This window comes from Vitis riparia, chromosome 8 (genome assembly GCF_004353265.1).
Source record: "Vitis riparia cultivar Riparia Gloire de Montpellier isolate 1030 chromosome 8, EGFV_Vit.rip_1.0, whole genome shotgun sequence".
Taxonomy (NCBI): Eukaryota; Viridiplantae; Streptophyta; class Magnoliopsida; order Vitales; family Vitaceae; genus Vitis; species Vitis riparia.
Genome location: NC_048438.1, coordinates 13,739,980 through 13,759,236, shown reverse-complemented (window position 1 = coordinate 13,759,236; position 19,257 = coordinate 13,739,980). Strand labels below are relative to the sequence as shown.

Genomic DNA, 19,257 nt, shown 5'->3' with positions numbered 1-19,257 from the left:
TACTATAAGTGACCATTTCATTTCGAAGCGTCATCACCCTCAATTCATCTTTTTTTTTTATCATTTTCCTTAGACTTACCCAACCATCAAACTAATTCTTCTCTCAAAATTTCCAAATTTTAAGTCATAATCATCATATCTATAATCAAATTTTTGTTGGGATAAGTTTGCCCGACCAATGAACTCATGTATTATATTATTTTATATTTGGATATTTTGTAAGCCCAAATAAAAATAGCATTAAGCTTTGATATATTAAATAAAATAAAAAATAAAGTGATGAAAAAAAGAAAAGAAAGTAATGATTGTGTTTTTTGATATTGTTTTAGAGTTGAAGGATAAAGTTATTGGTTGTCTCATCAATTTTTTTTTTTTTTGAGAAATCTTGTGTTATAATTTATTCCTAATCTTTTTTTTTCTTCATTTTATGGGATTACCTCAAATATTGAAATATACTTACATAAGTTTTCAAAGAAACTAATGAGTACTTGATTATTTTATATCTCCATTTTATTAAAGCCAAAAAAAAAAATTGGTTTTTTAGCTTCATGTAATGGGTTTTTATTGAATGTTCTTATTCACTTTTATTAGGTTGTTATTACGTTGAGAGGTAATTATTATTGTTATTATTTGAGAGGTGGTATCGATTGACCTTTCACGTTAGAAAGAAGCAGAGACATGCTTAGGTATAGCTAGAGAGTTAAAAGAGTACATCGTGTTTCTCGAGTTCACCGAACATTATTGACGGCTTCTTTGATGCAAGAGGCTGCTGAGGGGGACTTTGATGGCAATGATGCCGATGTAGAAGTAGATGAAGATTTCCTTTTCCTCTAGTTTTTTTATTTTCTTTTGTTTAATTTGTAATTGCTCCAATACTATACTGATATTGTAATTAACGTCAACAATAAAATTTGTAAATGCATTTTCTGAAGGCAATCTTTTTACTTCAAAAATATCAACGGGCACGTGACTATTATCCAAGTCACAAAAACATTTCTCTTGTGATGACGGTATCTCTGACTGATTTTGGGCGGTGGTCCATGCCTGACCTGAACTCCAGATGTGTGTCCTCCAGGAAAACGAGAAGGATAGGTGTTGTTGACAGCACGACACGTGCCTCACGACCCCCACTACGTGTCATCCTCAGGCTTAACACCTGCCCTGCAACCCCCCATCAAAAGGCCACCGCCATCTCAAAGGACTTCACAAGGTGAAGATTAGGCAGAGCAATGGGCACAGCAACCTTCCTGGAAGTCTTGCTGGCCATTCTCCTTCCCCCTGTCGGCGTCTTCCTCCGCTATGGCTGTGGGGTAACTCACTAACTCGGTACTCTCTCTTTCTCTCCCTCTGCCAAAAAATAATACTATGGATGAAATTGCAGGTGGAGTTCTGGATAGACTTGCTGCTAACCATTCTGGGCTACATTCCAGGAATCCTATATGCGCTCTATGTGCTGGTTAGTTTATAGACTCATGAGTTGTACGTCTGATACCAGAATGGGCTGTATATCTTCTTCTACTTCGTTAAAATGTCGGTTGCTTAATTATGATGTAATAATGTATGTATGTATGTACGTATGTTTTAGGAATTGTATCAGCCTCTGCTCTTGTTGAATGCGTGGAGTAGTTAAATATTCAGACGAGTAACAATAATTTTTTTTAATTGAGATTATAATAAAAATAAAAATATTTTTAAAATTTGAGATTATAATAAAAATATTTGAAATTTTTAGATTAAAATTTTATTTTTTAATTAATAATTATTAACATTTATTTTATTTAATATAAGGAGATTAATTAATATTTTTAAAAAATGATGATCAGTTTATTTTAATATTTTTATAAATTTGAAAAAAATAACTGGTACGACCGTGTTATTGATGTATATTATTTTTCATTTAAAGTATTAGAGTGCATTTAATAATAGAAGTTTTGTATAAATGTATCGCAATGCTATTAAGTATTTTGATTTAAGTTCTTTTCTTTCTTAGAGGTGGAATAGAATAACTCAATTGAAGCGTAATGATCATACGTCTGTAATGCATTGTATGTCCCATAATAGGTCCCATTCTTCTACCCTTTCCCGGGAGTCGATGACTATTCATAGCTATTATCTTGACACCAAAGAAGAGTTCGACCCAAGTTTTATTTCTGTCCTAGTTGATCTTGATTCGACATTAGAAGTATATTGATTTTTCCCCAATAACCGAATACTTTTGTCTGTAAATACTACATATTTGATTCCATCCATAAATCTATTTTCTTCCCTATGAGTTTTAGTCTCAATAAGAATGCTAGTTCTTACTGTTCATATGTTATGATATGAATATACCACACCAATTCGTTATGTGTGGATGATGAGATTTCATTGATACAGAGCCAATTCCAATAGACTTATTGGAGGGTCTCATTGGCGTGCATTCAGTAGGAATTGAACTTACGAATTCGCCAATTATGAGTTGGGCGCTTTAACCATTCAGCCATGGATGCTTAGCGGGGATCCTCGTACATGGTGAATAACCAAATTCCAATTGAAATGAAATCTTTAGGATAAATCAATGTAATTTAGGAGGAATCAATGAAAGGACATCAATTCAAATCTTGGATTTTTGAATTGAGAGAGATATTGAGAGAGATCAAGAATTCTCACTATTTCTTAGATTCATAGACCCAATTCACTTCAGTGGGATCTTTCATTCACATTTTTTTTTCCACTAAAAACATTTTATAAAACTCTTTGACCCCCGAATTTGGAGTATCCTACTTTCACGCAATTCACAAGGTTCAACAAACAATCGATATTTCACGATTAAGGGTGTAGTACTATTTGTAGTAGCGGTCCTTATATATCGTATTAACAATTGAAATATGGTCGAAAGAAAAAATCTCTATTTGACAGGGCTTCTTCCTATACCTATGAATTCCATTGGACCCAGAAATGATACATTGGAAGAATCTTTTGGGTCTTCCAATATTAAGAGGTTGATTGTTTCACTCCTGTATCTTCCAAAAGGAAAAAAGATCTCTGAGAGCTGTTTCATGGATCCGAAAGAGAGTACTTGGGTTCTCCCAATAACTAAAAAGTGTATCATGCCTGAATCTAACTGGGGTTCGCGGTGGTGGAGGAACTGGATCGCAAATTCCATAAAAGCCAGACTAGTAATTCTAAAAAATGCTTTCAATATTTATAAAATTTGGAAAATTTTATTCTTTAAGTATTAAAAATGTTAAAAACATTTTCTATAATCACTATCAAACACACTTTTAATGATTTGTGTTCTTTTTTTTACTTTTTATCTTTTTTTTTTTTTTAATTAACATTTTCTTAGACCTTGATATGAAGCTAAATTTGTCTCTGACTTCTCAGCTTCAGGACTGAAAATGCCCCCGGCATGGGCCAGAAGCCCAAATCTTTACAATGCAGCGAAATTTGGGCCTAAGATAAAATCAACTTCTTGGGCAAAACATTACTCCAACCTCCTCTGGTAAACTTGGATTTGGGCCGGCCCAACACGAACATCCCAATTTCTAAGCTATGCTTTCTGGTTGGTTTGTACAATTAAAGCGATTCGAGGCAGGGGTGGGAATGGGGAAGGGTTTTTTTAGGTAACCATCCCGATTATAATGGGATGAGTTTGGAATTAAAATAAAGGAATTAAGAATGAGTTTGAGATCTTTTTACAAATCCGAGATGGGTTCAAATAAATATTACCTTATGTATAAAATTATTATTATTATTATTATGACAATAGGACAAATGGTGGTGTGGGTTTAGGAAATCTAAATACCTACCCCACCCATTAGTGAGAGGATGAGAATTATTTTAATTAAGTGAGACAAGGTCGGGATGACAACCATTTGTCCTATTGTCATCCCTATAGCTAATTAGACAAAATGTTGATAATATATTTTTAAAGTGATATATCATATACTTGGGATGGATCAATAGCCAAAAATAATTTTTAAGGAAATTCACTTGGTCTTTAAATGTAAATTTAAAAAAGTTAAAAATTGATTCAGTTTTGTGTCTACAATTCTTTCTTGTTGGAGACGAATTTTGACTTGGATGTTTATGTACTTATTAAATTCATTCAATTAGATTGATTTTAATTAAAAAAAAGGATGATTAAAACCAATTTCTTCACTAATCCCATTTAATGGTAGCTTAATTTGTTTTGGTTTGATTAATTCAATTTAGAACCAAAATTGTGTTTATATATATTTTTTCATTCCTTATTTAAAATTATTAATACTATCAAATCATGGTGGAGAAGGAAAATAGAAAATTTAAATAGATAATATGCTAGAAAGGACCTTACTAAAAATGGTTGGCAATTATTGGCTAAGTACTATCCTTTAGTTAAGGAGGAATTGGTGACCTACCATCAAACTGTGCAAGTATTTTGATGTTATTTGGTCCCCTAAAATAAGTTTCATATATTATCTCTTTCTAAACCTATTTTCTAGCTTGGTCGATGTCTTTAACCTATGAGTGTGTATGACATGGATGATATGAAGAGCAATATGTTATGCATAAGACAAAGTGATAAGTGACAAGTGACCAGAATTATGAGAATGAAAAACATGTCTCTCCAAAAGGATTGAGACTATGAGCGTAAGACATGGGTTTGATGGTGAATTGAGAGTAGTAACATGTAACACGCAAGTGTGTACACGTTTGATACAATTGGCACCATAAAATTATTTTATAGTTTAATCAATGTCTTTAACCTAACAAGTATGTATGACATGGATGATATAGAGGGCAACATGTTATGTATAAGACAAAGTGATAAGCGACAAGAATTATGAGACTAAGAAAGTATAAAAGGTTGTGGTTATGACCACGAGACATGAGTTTGATGGTGAATTGAGAGTGATATGTGTACATGTGTAACACAATTGATATCATATAAATGATTTAATTTAAAAACAAAAGAAACATGAGATTTTATAGGATCGTGATTTTCTTGGAGGGGGGTTTCAAGTGGATTTTTTTTATCTTTAATTTTAAAAAATGTATTATACATGTAGAAATACTTATTATGCTTCCTGATACATTAAAAATGGTTTTAAATGCTTTTTACCCTTTAGATGGTAAGCTTTCTCAATAGTGGTGATGGTGATAAATGGTAGTGGTCATATCCCGCCAAGAGTATGGCATGAGGCAGAAAGTGTGATGGCAATCTCTCGAGTCTCGACTATGGTGCAGCTCAAGGGCGGAATCCAATGCCAATGCCGTCAAACCATTTCCGGTATTATTTAAACGCGAAATTGTAACGATACCTTTTTCATCCAGCCTGCCAAAATTTCCAAAACCGTACCTACAATGACAGCGCCCCACCGAGAACACGTTCGGTGGGCCATGTTGGACTTTGGGCTTCGGTTCCAGGAGGCATCAGTGGGCCAAAACAAGATGGGCTTATTTACTGTGCTATTTTTGGTCTGTCCATTTGGTAAATTATTACGGTATGGGGGCATCAAATGAGCCCGATGCAGAAAGTCCGATGCAGACTGCATTCATTCATGGAGGCTTTGTGTTATTCGATGCATGAACCGAAAAAGTTGAAAAGAAAAGAAAAAAATGTCAAGACAAAGGGTGGTTTAGACCGGGAGTTGTACTTATCATTAAGAAAAATAATACATTGTACAATACCTTTTTTTCAGAGGAAAATGATTTAAAAATGAAGGAAAGAAATGGAAGAAAGGGACACTAAATATGGAAAGAGTGGGTTAAAGCTGTCATCTGACATTAATTAAGGAAAGCAGAAAGATGGCTTCTGGTTGGGTAAGGGCCTCCAACCTGAAATGACTGGAGATGGAGTTTGGTTATCGTACCCAATATGTGGTAACAAAATCCAAAAAAAAAGCCAGAGATGGTGACAACCCCTTCCAAAGCTGCTGTTGCCAACTTTTTTTTTCCTTTCTTTTTTTTCCCTTTTTTTCACGTCATTCCCTCTCTTTTATCATTTTCATGCTCAAAAACGAAAACAAAAACAACAAACATAAATAAATCATAGAGAGAGTGGATTATTGAATTTTTACAATACCTCTCCAAGACTAAGACGGCAGGCAAAGGGTACCTACTGGGAGAGTGGCCACGTGTACGTACTTCCCCAGCCACACTGTTCACCCCAACCCTCACGCTTCCCAACTATAGCTGACTCATGAGTTACATGAAAATAACTTCCAACAATAATACGACGTCGTTTCATTCCCACATTCAAATCACTCATTCCCTTGTTTCTCTCCTCTCCTTATCCCTCCCCCCCAACCAGAGTCCCATGGGGGTGCTTGAGTGAGACTGATACACCTACAGGCTACAAGTACTACCTAAAAAACCTTGAGCGTCATAAAATATCACACCCAGCCCTGGTATCTAGCTACCTAGCTACCTAGCTACCTAGCTTTCGCTGGTATCTCTCTCGGAAGAATCAGAGAGTATGTTCTGGAAATTTTCCCTTGTCTCCATCTCATGACCTCTTGCCTCTCTGCTCTTTGCGTAGGACTCGAAGAACTCCTTGTTCTCTTTCTCCAATTCCTTCCACACTGCAGTATCATCAAGATATATATGCATATACATGTTATGCAGAGGACAAGCATATGTATATAAACATATATAGTTATGGAGTTTGAGAAGGTGATCGCTGACCTGTGGAAGTGATGACTGGTTTGATGTCAGCATGTTTGGAGAGGGCTTCCATGCATTCTTCTCTGCTCATATTGAAGATGATGCACTCCTCTATCAGGCGTTGCACCTGCTTACAAATCATGTGTATTCATAATCTTCATCGCATCGACTACATTCAAAACCCAGGCCAGTTATATGAAAAGATCTGGAATAAGAGAGAGGTATGCTCACCATGTGGATATATGAAGCGGAAGATTCACCCATGACCGGTGATGACGATGATGATCTAATACTACTTAGCTATGTATGCTACAATCTAATATGTATAGAGATATAGAGAGAGGTGGGGGAGGAAGGAGAGCAAACTGTCCAGGAAAGGAAAGGGGGAAAGTGAGAAGGAAAAAAGGGTAGAAAAATAAGGAAAAATGAAATGGAGTATAGGAAAGAGCAGGTAGATCAAGAAAGCCAAAACGGGGTTGAATATAAATATTAAGAGCACTCGAAGATTGGTGGATTAGAGTATTATTTTATTAAAATAAAGATGGTGGGGAAGATGATGATGAAACCATGTCACAGTGCGGTGGGGTCAGAAGTCCCACGTGGGCAGACGCATATGATTGGTGGGTAGGAGATTAGAGAAGATTTTATAAGCAGCGTTTTTTTGTCAGATACATGGGCCACGTGACTTGTAGGGTCCAATTACATTTAGGGGCAAAAAAACAGTGGCGCGAAAGTCCTGCTCTGGACTGCGGACTGCCCAATAACAGGCCTACCTTCTTCGGCCCACTATGAGTTGCGGCCCGTTAAATTGACGTAGATGCTTTACTCACTGCTGCCGCTTCTATCATCCGATCAAAAAGAAAGTCCACATCAAATCACGTGCGTTGCTCTTGGATGGATACCATGTCCTCACGCAAAAAGTATGGAAATCAGAGGGTGGCAAGGTTGGAAGCTTTGCTCCAATCATGCTCTTCTCTTTTGACTGTACATGGATTTGTTTTGGCAACTTCTGTTTTCTATTTGCTTTTCTCCGGGCCCCTTATTTTGGTTTTGGGAAATGGAAACTGATTATTTCAGATATCATTTTAATCAATGGTAATAGTAGAAGGACTCAATTGTGTAAGGAAAAGCCAGGGGACGATAGCGCATGTAAGGGAAATAGAAGAAAGGAGCCGTGTCAGGGGCACTTTTGGAAGGAATCCTATGGCGGATCGAAAAATGACTGAGAAAAGCTACAATCCTGGTGCCCTTTTTCGCATGGTCACTGATATGCAGTAAGTTGATCAGCACATTACAAACGTTCTTGGCTAGAAGGTTGAAACATGTGGTGTGGGACCAAAGAATCGGACCAAAAAAAGGAAAAAAAAATGAAGCAAGAGAGAAGTCAGCCATCCATGTTTTTCAAGTGGCAGCCACAATGCAAATTCAACAGAATGGGATTGCTAAAATGTTTGCAGAATAACCAAAGAGAGTGCTAAAGCTGAAATCTTACTATACACCCACATGCATGCCCTTTCTCCTTTTCATGACTCTACTTATTTAAGACTCCCACCGCTACATCTTTGGAGTCGACTTCAATCGGAGGCTCAGGGTCAGGGTTAAATTTCTTGAAGTTTGTGGCTCCCACTCCTCCCCCTTCACTTCAACTACCGAGGTCTGGGAGGCAATCAATTCACAACGCAAAACTAGACCGCATAGCATATTAACTCGAAGCATTATACTTGCTTACAAGTTAGAGAGATGCAGGAGGATCGGGTCAAAATGACCCGTTTATTAAAAAAAAATATAACATCTAATCACCTTTTAAAATTTATGTTCAAATTGGTCTATTTCATGCCACATAGCCGTATCATTAAAAATATATTTTTTTCATCATTTTAATTAAAGTCAATTGAGGTTTCATTTTTAAACTAAATCCGCAGTTGACAACTGAAGCTTCATTTTCAAACTAAAATTACAGTTGCCAATTAAGGTTTTAGTTAATTTTTTAAAAAATTTAAATTTAATTAAAAATTATTAAATCATACAAATAAATTAATATCTTAAAAAACAACAACTTAAATATCTTAAATTAATAAATTATATAATTTTATATATTATTTATATGTTATATAAATGTATTATTTTAAGATTATTAATTTATTAATAAATAAATATTCATTTATAATATTTTCTATTTATCAATTTATGTTTGTTGAAGTAATACTATATTCTTAAGTTTAAATATAAATAATTTATTATTAAAGTAAATATTTTTAATTTCAATAATAAATTGTAATTTAATAATTTTTAATTAAATTTGAAAGTAAAAAAAATTATAATTGAAATCTCAGTTAGCAATTACGACTTAAAAGTATATTAGTATTTCGATAAAGATAAATTTGTCATAATACAAATAAATTAATATTTTAAAAAACAACAAATTAAATATATTAAATTAATAAATTATACAATTTTATATATTATTTATATGTTATATAAGTTTATTATTTTAAGATTATTAATTTATTAATAAATAAAATATTCATTTATAATATCTTCTATTTATCAATTTATATTTGTTGAAGTAATACGAGATTCTTAAGTTTAAATATAAATAATTTATTATTAAAGTAAATATTTTTAATTTCAATAATAAATTATAATTTAATAGTTTTTAATTAAATTTGAAAGTAAAAAAAAAATTATAATTGAAATCTCAATGACGACTTAAAAGTATACTATTATTTCGATAAAGATAAATTTGTCATAATACAAAAAAATTAATATTTTAAAAAACAACAAATTAAATATCTTAAATTAATAAATTATCCAATTTTATATATTATTTATATGTTATATAAATTTATTATTTTAAGATTATTAATTTATTAATAAATAAAATATTCATTATAATATCTTCTATTTATCAATTTATGTTTGTTGAAGTAATACTATATTCTTAAGTTTAAATATAAATAATTTATTATTTAAGTATATTTTAAAATTTTCAATCATAAATTGTAATTTTATAATTTTAAATTAAAAAAAATTAACTAAAACCTCATTTGGCAACTGCGACTTTAGTCATAAAATGAAGTCTCAGTTGTCAATTGAGACTGTAATTAAAAATAAAGTTTCAGTTGTCAACTACGACTTTAGTTCAAAAATAAAGTCTCAGTTGTCAACTGAGGTTTTAAATAAAATAAAAAAATATATTTTTTTTAATGATACGACGATTACATGGTATCAAAGAGAATAATTTAAACATAAGTTTCAAAAAGTGGTTAGATGTTATATATTTTTTAATAAATAAGTCATTTTGAGCCAAAAAGTCCATAGATCTTATGACATTGACAGCAAATGGAGACCTTATTCGGGTGTGTACCACAACCAACTGCTACATGCAACAGTGCCAATACTGAATCACTGAATGACTGTTAGTTGGGACACTCTAGATGCGAAAAGAATCCCCCAGCCGCCCCCAGATTCCTTCAAAGGTGCAATTATTTTCTGCTGCTACAAGAATCCAATGGCATCTGCTCGATCCTTTGTTTTGTTTCCATTTCTACATCTCTGTCCTTCTCACACACAAAGTTTCAAACTTGTTTTTCTTACAGATCATATGAAAAATCAAATGGGACAAAGGTGGAAGAAAAACGCAACAAGCAAGAGTAAAGTAGACAGGGCCACGGAAAGGGGAAAAAGTTAAACTGCTGGCCAACCTCTACACACTATCCACCAGCTATACTCAAAGCCACTTGTATACGATTCCAGAACTCATGTGGACTGTCCAAAATAGTGAGTCCCACAAGTCTTGAATGTTTGTACTTGCCTTGCCAACGATGAGGAAATTACCACAGGAATGTACTAACTTCAAAAGCATCCCAGCTTGTTAGCAAAAACAAAATTGGGTATACTTATTTTCGATTGATATTAGAATTGAAATATCCAGTTGGGTATACTCGATCATTTTTCATTCTGCTTTGCAATATAGAACATGCCCCCCAAGGATAAGGAGAAAGGTAACATAAAAACCAGTGCTGTGAAGTGAGGGATGACCAGTGAATGGTAGATCTTCATTTGGCTTGCAGACAAGCATAAATGGAATCTTTTGGGGTCACTTAGTTGGCGATTTGTTCTGGTGCTGCTCTCTTTTTGGATGTTGTTAAGCAAGGGTTGTTTTCAAACATGACCCATCTGTTTTTGTCTGCATTTTGTTTGGAACTGCGAGCCTTATTCTCAGTTGTTTTACTTTAAAGCTCTTTAGTTGTCTCTGCTAATAAGGCAATTTTTATGGCCAATTCATCCAGCTCTATATATATTTTGTCCCAGCACCATCTTGTCTACTTTTCCACTCCCACATGCCTACGGCTTTCACCTCTTGTGCTTATTATTGCCTGGGTTTTAACCACTACGAAATGAAACTGTTCTTGAGTCCACCCACAAGAAAGGTCGGATCAAAGTTCTGTATTTGTCCAGCCACATTCAATGCAGAATTATGCTTTCATTCCTCACAAGCCTCCACACGTTTTTACCTTCTTTCTTTTGATTAGCAGTCAGATACGACTAGATTCACTATACACCATCTTATAATGATCCAGTTCAGTCAGCATCCCTTTCATATAGAAACATGTAAAATGAGTTTAGTGATTCCACCACTGATGCTTCGGAAAAAGCACAGGAAGCCCATTTCTGTGTATCAGATGCATTTCATAAAACACAAGAAATCAGCTTATCTGCCAACTGGAAGCCTAGAAAAGCCATGCCTACTAATAGACTCGGGCCCTGTGTCTCTAAGGATGTCACAGGTGAAAGTTCAATGGAGTCTCAAGACAAAAGCAAGCTTCAATTGGCCAACCAAGTATGTTTGCTAAATCACGAAATCCATATTTATTTGGCCAAACTTCCATTATGCAAATACTGTGGCATCCTGCAGATTAAGGTTAGGATGGGAAAGGGGGAAAGAGAAAAAGGATCTTCTCCCTTCACTATTTAAATGGATGGTGACTCTACCTTAATCAATAACCAACATTATTAGGTCTGGCCCTGAAAGTTGAATGGTCATCTTAAAAATATTATTTTAGCTTAAAGCATTACAAATGATATATTAGCTGGAGCCTAGAGGTGCAATGTACCAGAGAACCGATGCTGAAGACATTTTGCAATATATTAAACCAAATAATTTAAAGCACCTAATTCTATGTATCATATGACCATTTTATAATTGTAATGATGCACCCATGTTGAAAAATCAAAAGATGAACAGGACTCTCAACCAACCTTTGCCCCATCAAACCATTTTTCTTCTCTAAATATGACTTCCATTCTCTCCTCTGTAGGTCCTTCAACCTAATTGATGTTATTTCTTATTCAATGATGTCATCGAGATTTTGATTCATCAAAGAATAATCAAACCATGTACCTTGACTTTCCCTCACCTTTGTTTTCGTATAGATTGGAAATAAAGGGAAACAGGCATTTCAAAGATAAGCAATATACAGTAAACCCAAAAGAAACAAGAAAAGTAGATTTATCTGAGTTTGGGTTGAGGGCCTTGCGTCGTACACAACAATCACCATTGTCCTTCGTAATAGTTTTGACCCCTTGCAGATGAAGTCCCAGCCGTGTCTATTCTACAGGAGTTAACTACTTCCACAGTCCCAAGTACATCGGGCTCTTGACTTTTTGGGACAATTATACAACCATGCATCAAGCCCCAAAAAAATAACTTTTGAGATTTACTTTTTACTTGGTTCAGTGTAACTTGGGGAAAAAAAATGGGAAAATTGTGTTATAAGCTATTATATGAAAAATATATGATTTTGGAAACTCATATAATTGAAATATGAGATCTGTCTAATAATGAGGAAAATATTATATGTTTCATGCATTATTTACTGTTCATATTTACATTTCCAAAATTACCCTTTAGGTCTCCCCATCAGCAAGTAAAAAAAAATAATTTTTTTGGTTTTCTTTGGAGGTTTTGCGTGAATTTTCTTGGCAATCAAATGAGGATGAATTTTCCCACAAATCGAATGGGGATAGATACCCCTAGAACAGATCCAGAAAACACAGGAACAAAAAAAAACAAAAAAACAATTTTTTTTTTGTTTTCCTTAGGGGTTTTGCATGGATTTTCTCGGAAATCAAATGAGGATGAATTTTCCTGGAAATCGAATGGGGGTAGTGACAGCGAGAACAGATCAAGAAAACATAGGGAGCAAAAAAAAAAAAAAAAAATCAATTTTTTTGGTTTTCATTAGGGGTTTTGCATGGATTTTCTCGGAAATCAAACGATGATGAATTTTCCCGGAAATCGGCGAGAACAGATCCAGAAAACACAAGGAGAAAAAAAAAGCATTTTTTTTTTGTTTTCCTTGGGGGTTTGCATGGATTTTCTCAGAAATCAAACGAGGATGAATTTTCCCGGAAATTGAATGGCGGCGGTGGCGGTGAGAACAGATCCTGAAAACACAGGGAGTAAAAAAAAAAAGCATTTTTTTTTTGTTTTCCTTGGGGGTTTTGCATGGATTTTCTCGAAAATCAAACAAGGTTCCCGGAAATCGAATTAGGGCGATGACGGCAAGAACAGATCCAGAAAACACATAGAGCAAAAAAAAAAAACATTTTTTTTTGTTTTTCTTGGGGGTTTTGCATGGATTTTCTCAGAAATCAAACGAGGATGAATTTTCCCGAAAATCGAATGGGGAATGGATTTTCTTGGGGATCAAACGGGGATTTTTTTTGTTTCCGCCTCTGCCCCCATTCGATTTCCGGGAAAATTCACCATCGTTTGATTTCGGAGAAAATCCATGCAAAACCCCTAAAGAAAACAAAAAAAATTGCTTTTTTTTTTTTTTGCTTGCTGATAGGAAGACCTAAAGGGTAATTTCGAAAATGTAAATATGAACAGTAAATAGTGCATGAAACATATAATATTTTTTTCATTACCAGAAAAATCTCATATTTCAGTTATATGGGTTTCCAAAACCATATATTTTCCATATAACAGCCTATAAACACAACTTTCTCGAAAAAAATCATCATTTCATGGGTTGTAATAGTGATTTTGGTTGTACTAGTGATTTAGACAAACTTCTAAAAATGCCCTCAACACTTTCACTTGGATCACCAACTTGGAAATACCACGTAAGCAAGCTCCAAGTCGGTTAACATTTACCCCAAACAAATTTACTCTCCACTTAAACTCATGACATGGCTTATGGTACGTGTCACCATCCAACAAATTCCATATGGAATATTGGATTTAAAAAAAAAAACCAAGAGAAAAATTAGACAACTAGCATTTACCCCAAACTAGTCAGTCTTCTTTCCTTTTCGGAAAAGAAAAATTAGGAAGACAAACTCTAACTCCAAAAATCAACCCCTTTATACTTTCTTCACTGCCATAATCTACCAACCCGTCACAACCCATAAAAAATATGTTATTTGCTTATTTCGACACAAACTCATCAACTTCAAACAAACCTCTAAACATCCACAAAAATCAAGCTATTTTCTTTCTTCTTCCTTCACTGTCAGCAATTTCCTTATCTCGTCATAAGCCATCAACCACAATCAAACCTCCAAATATCAATCCCAAACAAACCTTAGATCTAGAAAGAACCCTTTTCTAGTATTCCATTCACTATTGTCGAAATTGATTTTACATTTTCTTTTCTTTTCTTTTACTTTTTCATTTCAAGACAAAGAAACACGAAGTGAATTGCATTTCACTTTCGAAGCTAGAGTTTGTCTAGGTTAGATTTTTTTTTTCTATTAAATTTTATCATAAATTTTGTTATCTTTGTTTATTTAATTTCTATTCTTTGAGATTTGAGAATGTCGGAAGCCAATCTATCTAATATCAAATAAAAAATTTGATCTTTTTTGTCATATTGTTTTTTCTTCTTTTCGTCTGAAATAATTTGTCTGAGGTCTATTTTATATGAATTATAGTTTCAATTGTCAAGAGTGATTCATGAAAATGAGATCTTGGTGATTTTTATTGATTTTCTTTTCTTTTCTTAATCGACAAGTTTGTTTTTGTTTGGTTCTTGGGAAAATGCAAAAAATGGAAGGAAATTTTGAAAAATTGAATGAGAAGGGAATCTAATTTTAAGGAAACATTGTTCAGCATTCTATTTTGTTTAATCTTGTTTCTTTGGGATTTGAAATGTTTTGTTGTTTAGCTTTGTTGGATTTCTTGTGAAAATTAAAGGAAATAAAAAATGTGGGACATTTTCAAGAATGTGGGAAAATTTTGAAAATCAAATTTTGGTCTTGAAATGTAATATATGATTTCCAATTTGGGTATTAAGAATATATGAGTGTTAAGTTTTAAAAGATTGGGAAATGAAATATTAGTGTTCTTATGATTATTCATTTGAAGATTTTTCCTAATTAAAGTATAAAAAATTTCAAGATTACATTAAAAGGAAAATAAAATAGTTGTAGTAAATGAGGTTGGGGCTTAAGGTTGAATTATGTGGGCAGTAAACATAATAAATGTTAACTCATTATTTCAGAGGCTGACCAAGACCAATGGATGTAAACATTGATTTAATTTGATTCGAGTGGTACATAGAATAAAGGTTGACCATGTGGTTTAGAGGTTAGCCATTTGAAATGCATATTGTGTACTTTTATGTGGGTAGTGGGCATAATAGTGGCCAACTCTATAATTAACAAGTCGACCCTCATGCCAATCATATAATTGAGAGGCTAGCCCTAACCTATCTCAATGATTTTCTTTTCAATGATGTGACAAAGTTTTTATCATTTCCTTGTTAATGTATGTCATTGTTGTTTCATAATTATGGTGATTGTATATTGGAACATTCTATTCACATTGACATTAATTGTATGAGTGAATAGTCATATCTCTAACATTTGATTCCTTTAGTAATGAATTTTGGTTATTTAATGCAATGATATTATGGTGATACATTCTCGTTGTTCTAGGCTTAGATTTCTTATAGGAATACAATTGCTTTCTGATGTAAAGAAGAATGTCATAAGAAAACTTGGTTTTGGGGGGGTTATTGTAAATAGGTTACAAAGACTTGAATTTATGTTTATGTTCTTGATTGTTGATCAACACGAACATTGCTTATTCCCAATTTGAGTTATTTGGGGGAAAGACAATCGCATTGACATCTCATGATGAAAGGATCATGATGAGAATTCCATATATCGAAACGAAATTGATTCTTGAAGAGGCATATGTTAAACCTAGTCCAATATCAAAATTAAAGGATGTAAAGGTAATGATGGTTGTCGTTGATGATATTAATGAATTTAAGCAACTCTTCTTGGAATTTTCATGTGTAAACTTATTGGATCTCATTTCTCATTTGGAAGGTAGTCATATATTGTGGTATACACCGCGAGAATAGTTAATTGGGAATATAAATTAAAGAGAATTTGAATTACAATTTTTTTATTCAATCTATACATGAACATAGGATAAAGGAAAGTACATACGTTAAAGGGTGTTTGATGTTTCTACTTTCATATTCAATCTATACATGAATATAGGATGAAGGAAAGTATAAATGTTAAAGGGTATTTGATGTTTCTATAGGTAACTATTCATCTTTTAAATAATTATATGATGAAGTATTTGACATTTAATAATGCAAGTAGACTATGTTGGTCATGATATTAATGTTATTTATGTTTTATATAAAGTGGTAGATGTTACCTTTCAATATCCCATTTTTCAATTATGTTTGTGGAACTTACTACACCACGTTGTGTTGCATGGACTGATTTGTTGTTGAAGCAATGAGTAAAGTTGGAGTTGGAAATGATAAAAAGATTTGGTTAAGTTGAGGTCTAATTGGTTGTTAGTTATGTTAAGATAGTTAATGACCATTTCAATTGGATCACTGGAATGACAATTAACATGTTTTGCAAAGTTGATTAACACATTAGTAGAGTAAGAAATATAAGGAAATGAAAGTCTTCCAATTAGCGAACCAATTGACACAGATGAGACTAAAGACTTTGTCAGGTTTTTATCATTTTTTTAGTGGTTGAAATGCATATAGGTCAAATGGGAAAGTGTATGAAAATGTTAGTCCAACCACATCAATGCTCATTTTCCCACATACCCTTAAAACAAAATCATTATATGTCATTGATCGATCTAAACATATACCATCTCATCTTTCACCCATATATTCCACATTGCCATGTTTGTCCTTTACTAGCTTCCCTCATAGGTGGAGAAAACAATAAATTGTATTACATGAATCTACTTAAACACTGCTAGATCTTGTGCAACCCCTGTTTAGATGTATTAGAAAAATTAGGTTAATCCAACCTAAGGTAATCACCCTAGAGGGGGGGTGAAAATGGTGATGGTCTCTTTTTGCAAATTTAAAAGGTATGAATATAAGAGACAATTATATGCAAGTATATAATAAAATAATATAAAGACAATTGCATATAAAGTAAAAGAATAGGGAAGAGAAAATACAAACACAAGATTTTATAGTGGTTCGGCTCAACCCGACCTACATTTACTCTCCTCTAACTTCAATCCCAAACTTGAGGTTCCACTAATTCAAGATTTCCAAACCAAGCCTTCAAGCAATACAATTGGATTATGGTTCCAATCCACCATCTTGAACTTTTGGCTCAAAATGCCATTTACAAACCTCAAGAGATACCTCACTCTTGAATAACCCCTCAAGTGATATCTTACACTTGAGAATCCCTAAATGATACCTCACACTTAGATTCTTCCTCTCAAAGATATACAAATAATTTCACAAAATCCTAGTACAAAGCTTTAGACTCAAATGATACAAGAAAATTAGGATTGAATGATGTACTAATAATATGCAAGTTTTAGAACAATGGTGCACTCAAAACACTCTCACAGGGCTCAAATATATTCAAAAAATGTTTAGGAATATTAAGCTCATGAAATAATGAAGATTGGAGCCTTTTTATAGAGGAAAAAAAAAGTCAAACTAGGCGTTGGGGGTTCGACCGATCGAGTTGGGGGTCGATCGGCTAACTAACCGTTAACATTTAATGCTTGACAGGTAACTGTTAGACCTCGACCGCCCCTTGACCGGACCTCGAACGGTTGAGGTTCAACCTTGATCGAACCTCGATCGGTTGAGATTCAACCTTGACCAATTGAACAACCATTTTGGAAGAAAGAGAGTTTTTTTTGCACCCCTCGACCGATTGAGTTGGAGGTCGACCAACTCCTCATCTAGTTCAACCGGTTGAGTCATTTTTGGCTCAACAACCAACTTTTTCAACTTAAAACCTTTTAAACAAGTTTGGAAAACATTTGACACAAGGTTTTAATTGAAAACATGAAATCATCCAATTTTAAAATATTTAAAACAAAATAACTCTTAGATGATTTTGGTGCATAAGTAAATAATGTAATGCATGAAAATCCTAGTGCACCAACAACCTTACAAAGTGATATTATAAAGCTTGAATCTTGAAAAACACTTCTCTTTGAGGTCTTCTCTTCTTACTGATTTTTCTTTGGCTTGATTTGTCATTGTGATTTCCATTTTGGAAATTATTTTGTCTAATCACACTTGAAATATAATCATTAGTTCTAAACCTTGTTTTGTTATTATCAAAATCGAGATTAATCAAACTTTGGTTTCACAAGATGGGTAAACCTTTAACAAAGGTGAAACAAATAACTAATTTTTAAAATTAACTCTACCAAAATTAAATTACTTATAATAATTGTCATGCTCACACCTATGAGCATCATATATTAATGCCTTGTTTAGCTTTGAAACAATACAAGTGAACTTCATTAGTATTTTATGGTCTAAAAGTAATGTTATAAATATAGACACATAGTATATACATAACATTAAGCAATGCGATTATTCTAATTTATTTGGTACTAATTTGCTATGTTATATGAGTTGAAGGTCAACCTCTCAATTCATGGGATGAATACTATATTTGCCCAATATTCATGTAAAAATGTGATACTATCACTGTCTGTGGGCTAGCTGATTACTACTCAAAAAGAGCATATTTTAGATAATAATTCTCATGAGTTTTACGTCTTTTGAGTAGTAATTATGCCTAAAACACTCAATTAGCATGTTGTTGCCCTTGCAAGAGTTACTAACAAGTTTTATGAAGTTTTGGAGTCATTTCAAGGTATGATTTTGATAAATTGGTGACAAAAGAGATGAATCAAATTGAAGAAAACAAATAAAGTTGATGATGATCCAAATGCATAATGAAAGAAGCAATGCAATCGGTTTGGATTGGGATTTGGAGATTAATTGAAGGTGGTGGAGATGGATTAAAAATGAAGAAATGGGAGAAATTGCAAGGAGGAGTCACAAAAGCATGTTTTTCAATTTCGCATAATCATGTGAAATGAAACAGAATAGGCTTGGCTGCAGCACATAAGGGAAATGTGAAAAGTGATTTCGCATGACCATGCGAAATTTTCACACAGTCATGCGAAACGCTCCAGCAAAACGAAAATGCAGCTAATGGACTTTCCACTTCGCACCATCATGCGAAATTGCTAGGGGCTCGTGCGAAAATGCATTTTCTCTAGATTCCTTGATGAAGAAGCCTCCGGAAGACCTCTTAGATGATGCCAAGTGTCCACTTGACCTT

General features: G+C 33.5%; 2 protein-coding genes across 2 annotated transcripts; one reads left to right on the top strand and one right to left on the bottom strand.

Annotated features, from left to right (window-relative positions):
- The first annotated feature begins 1,117 nt into the window (after positions 1-1,117).
- LOC117921021 (low temperature-induced protein lt101.2) lies at positions 1,118-1,633 on the top strand. The gene is made up of 2 exons (XM_034838764.1): positions 1,118-1,310; positions 1,382-1,633. The coding sequence occupies exons 1-2, from the start codon at positions 1,230-1,232 to the stop codon at positions 1,466-1,468; spliced, it is 168 nt and encodes a 55-aa protein (XP_034694655.1). The 5' UTR covers positions 1,118-1,229; the 3' UTR covers positions 1,469-1,633.
- Positions 1,634-5,986: 4,353 nt separating this feature from the next.
- LOC117920035 lies at positions 5,987-7,094 on the bottom strand. The gene is made up of 3 exons (XM_034837381.1): positions 6,862-7,094; positions 6,652-6,757; positions 5,987-6,548 (listed from the first exon to the last, which is right to left on the bottom strand). The coding sequence occupies exons 1-3, from the start codon at positions 6,892-6,894 to the stop codon at positions 6,403-6,405; spliced, it is 285 nt and encodes a 94-aa protein (XP_034693272.1). The 5' UTR covers positions 6,895-7,094; the 3' UTR covers positions 5,987-6,402.
- Between the last annotated feature and the right edge of the window lie 12,163 nt (positions 7,095-19,257).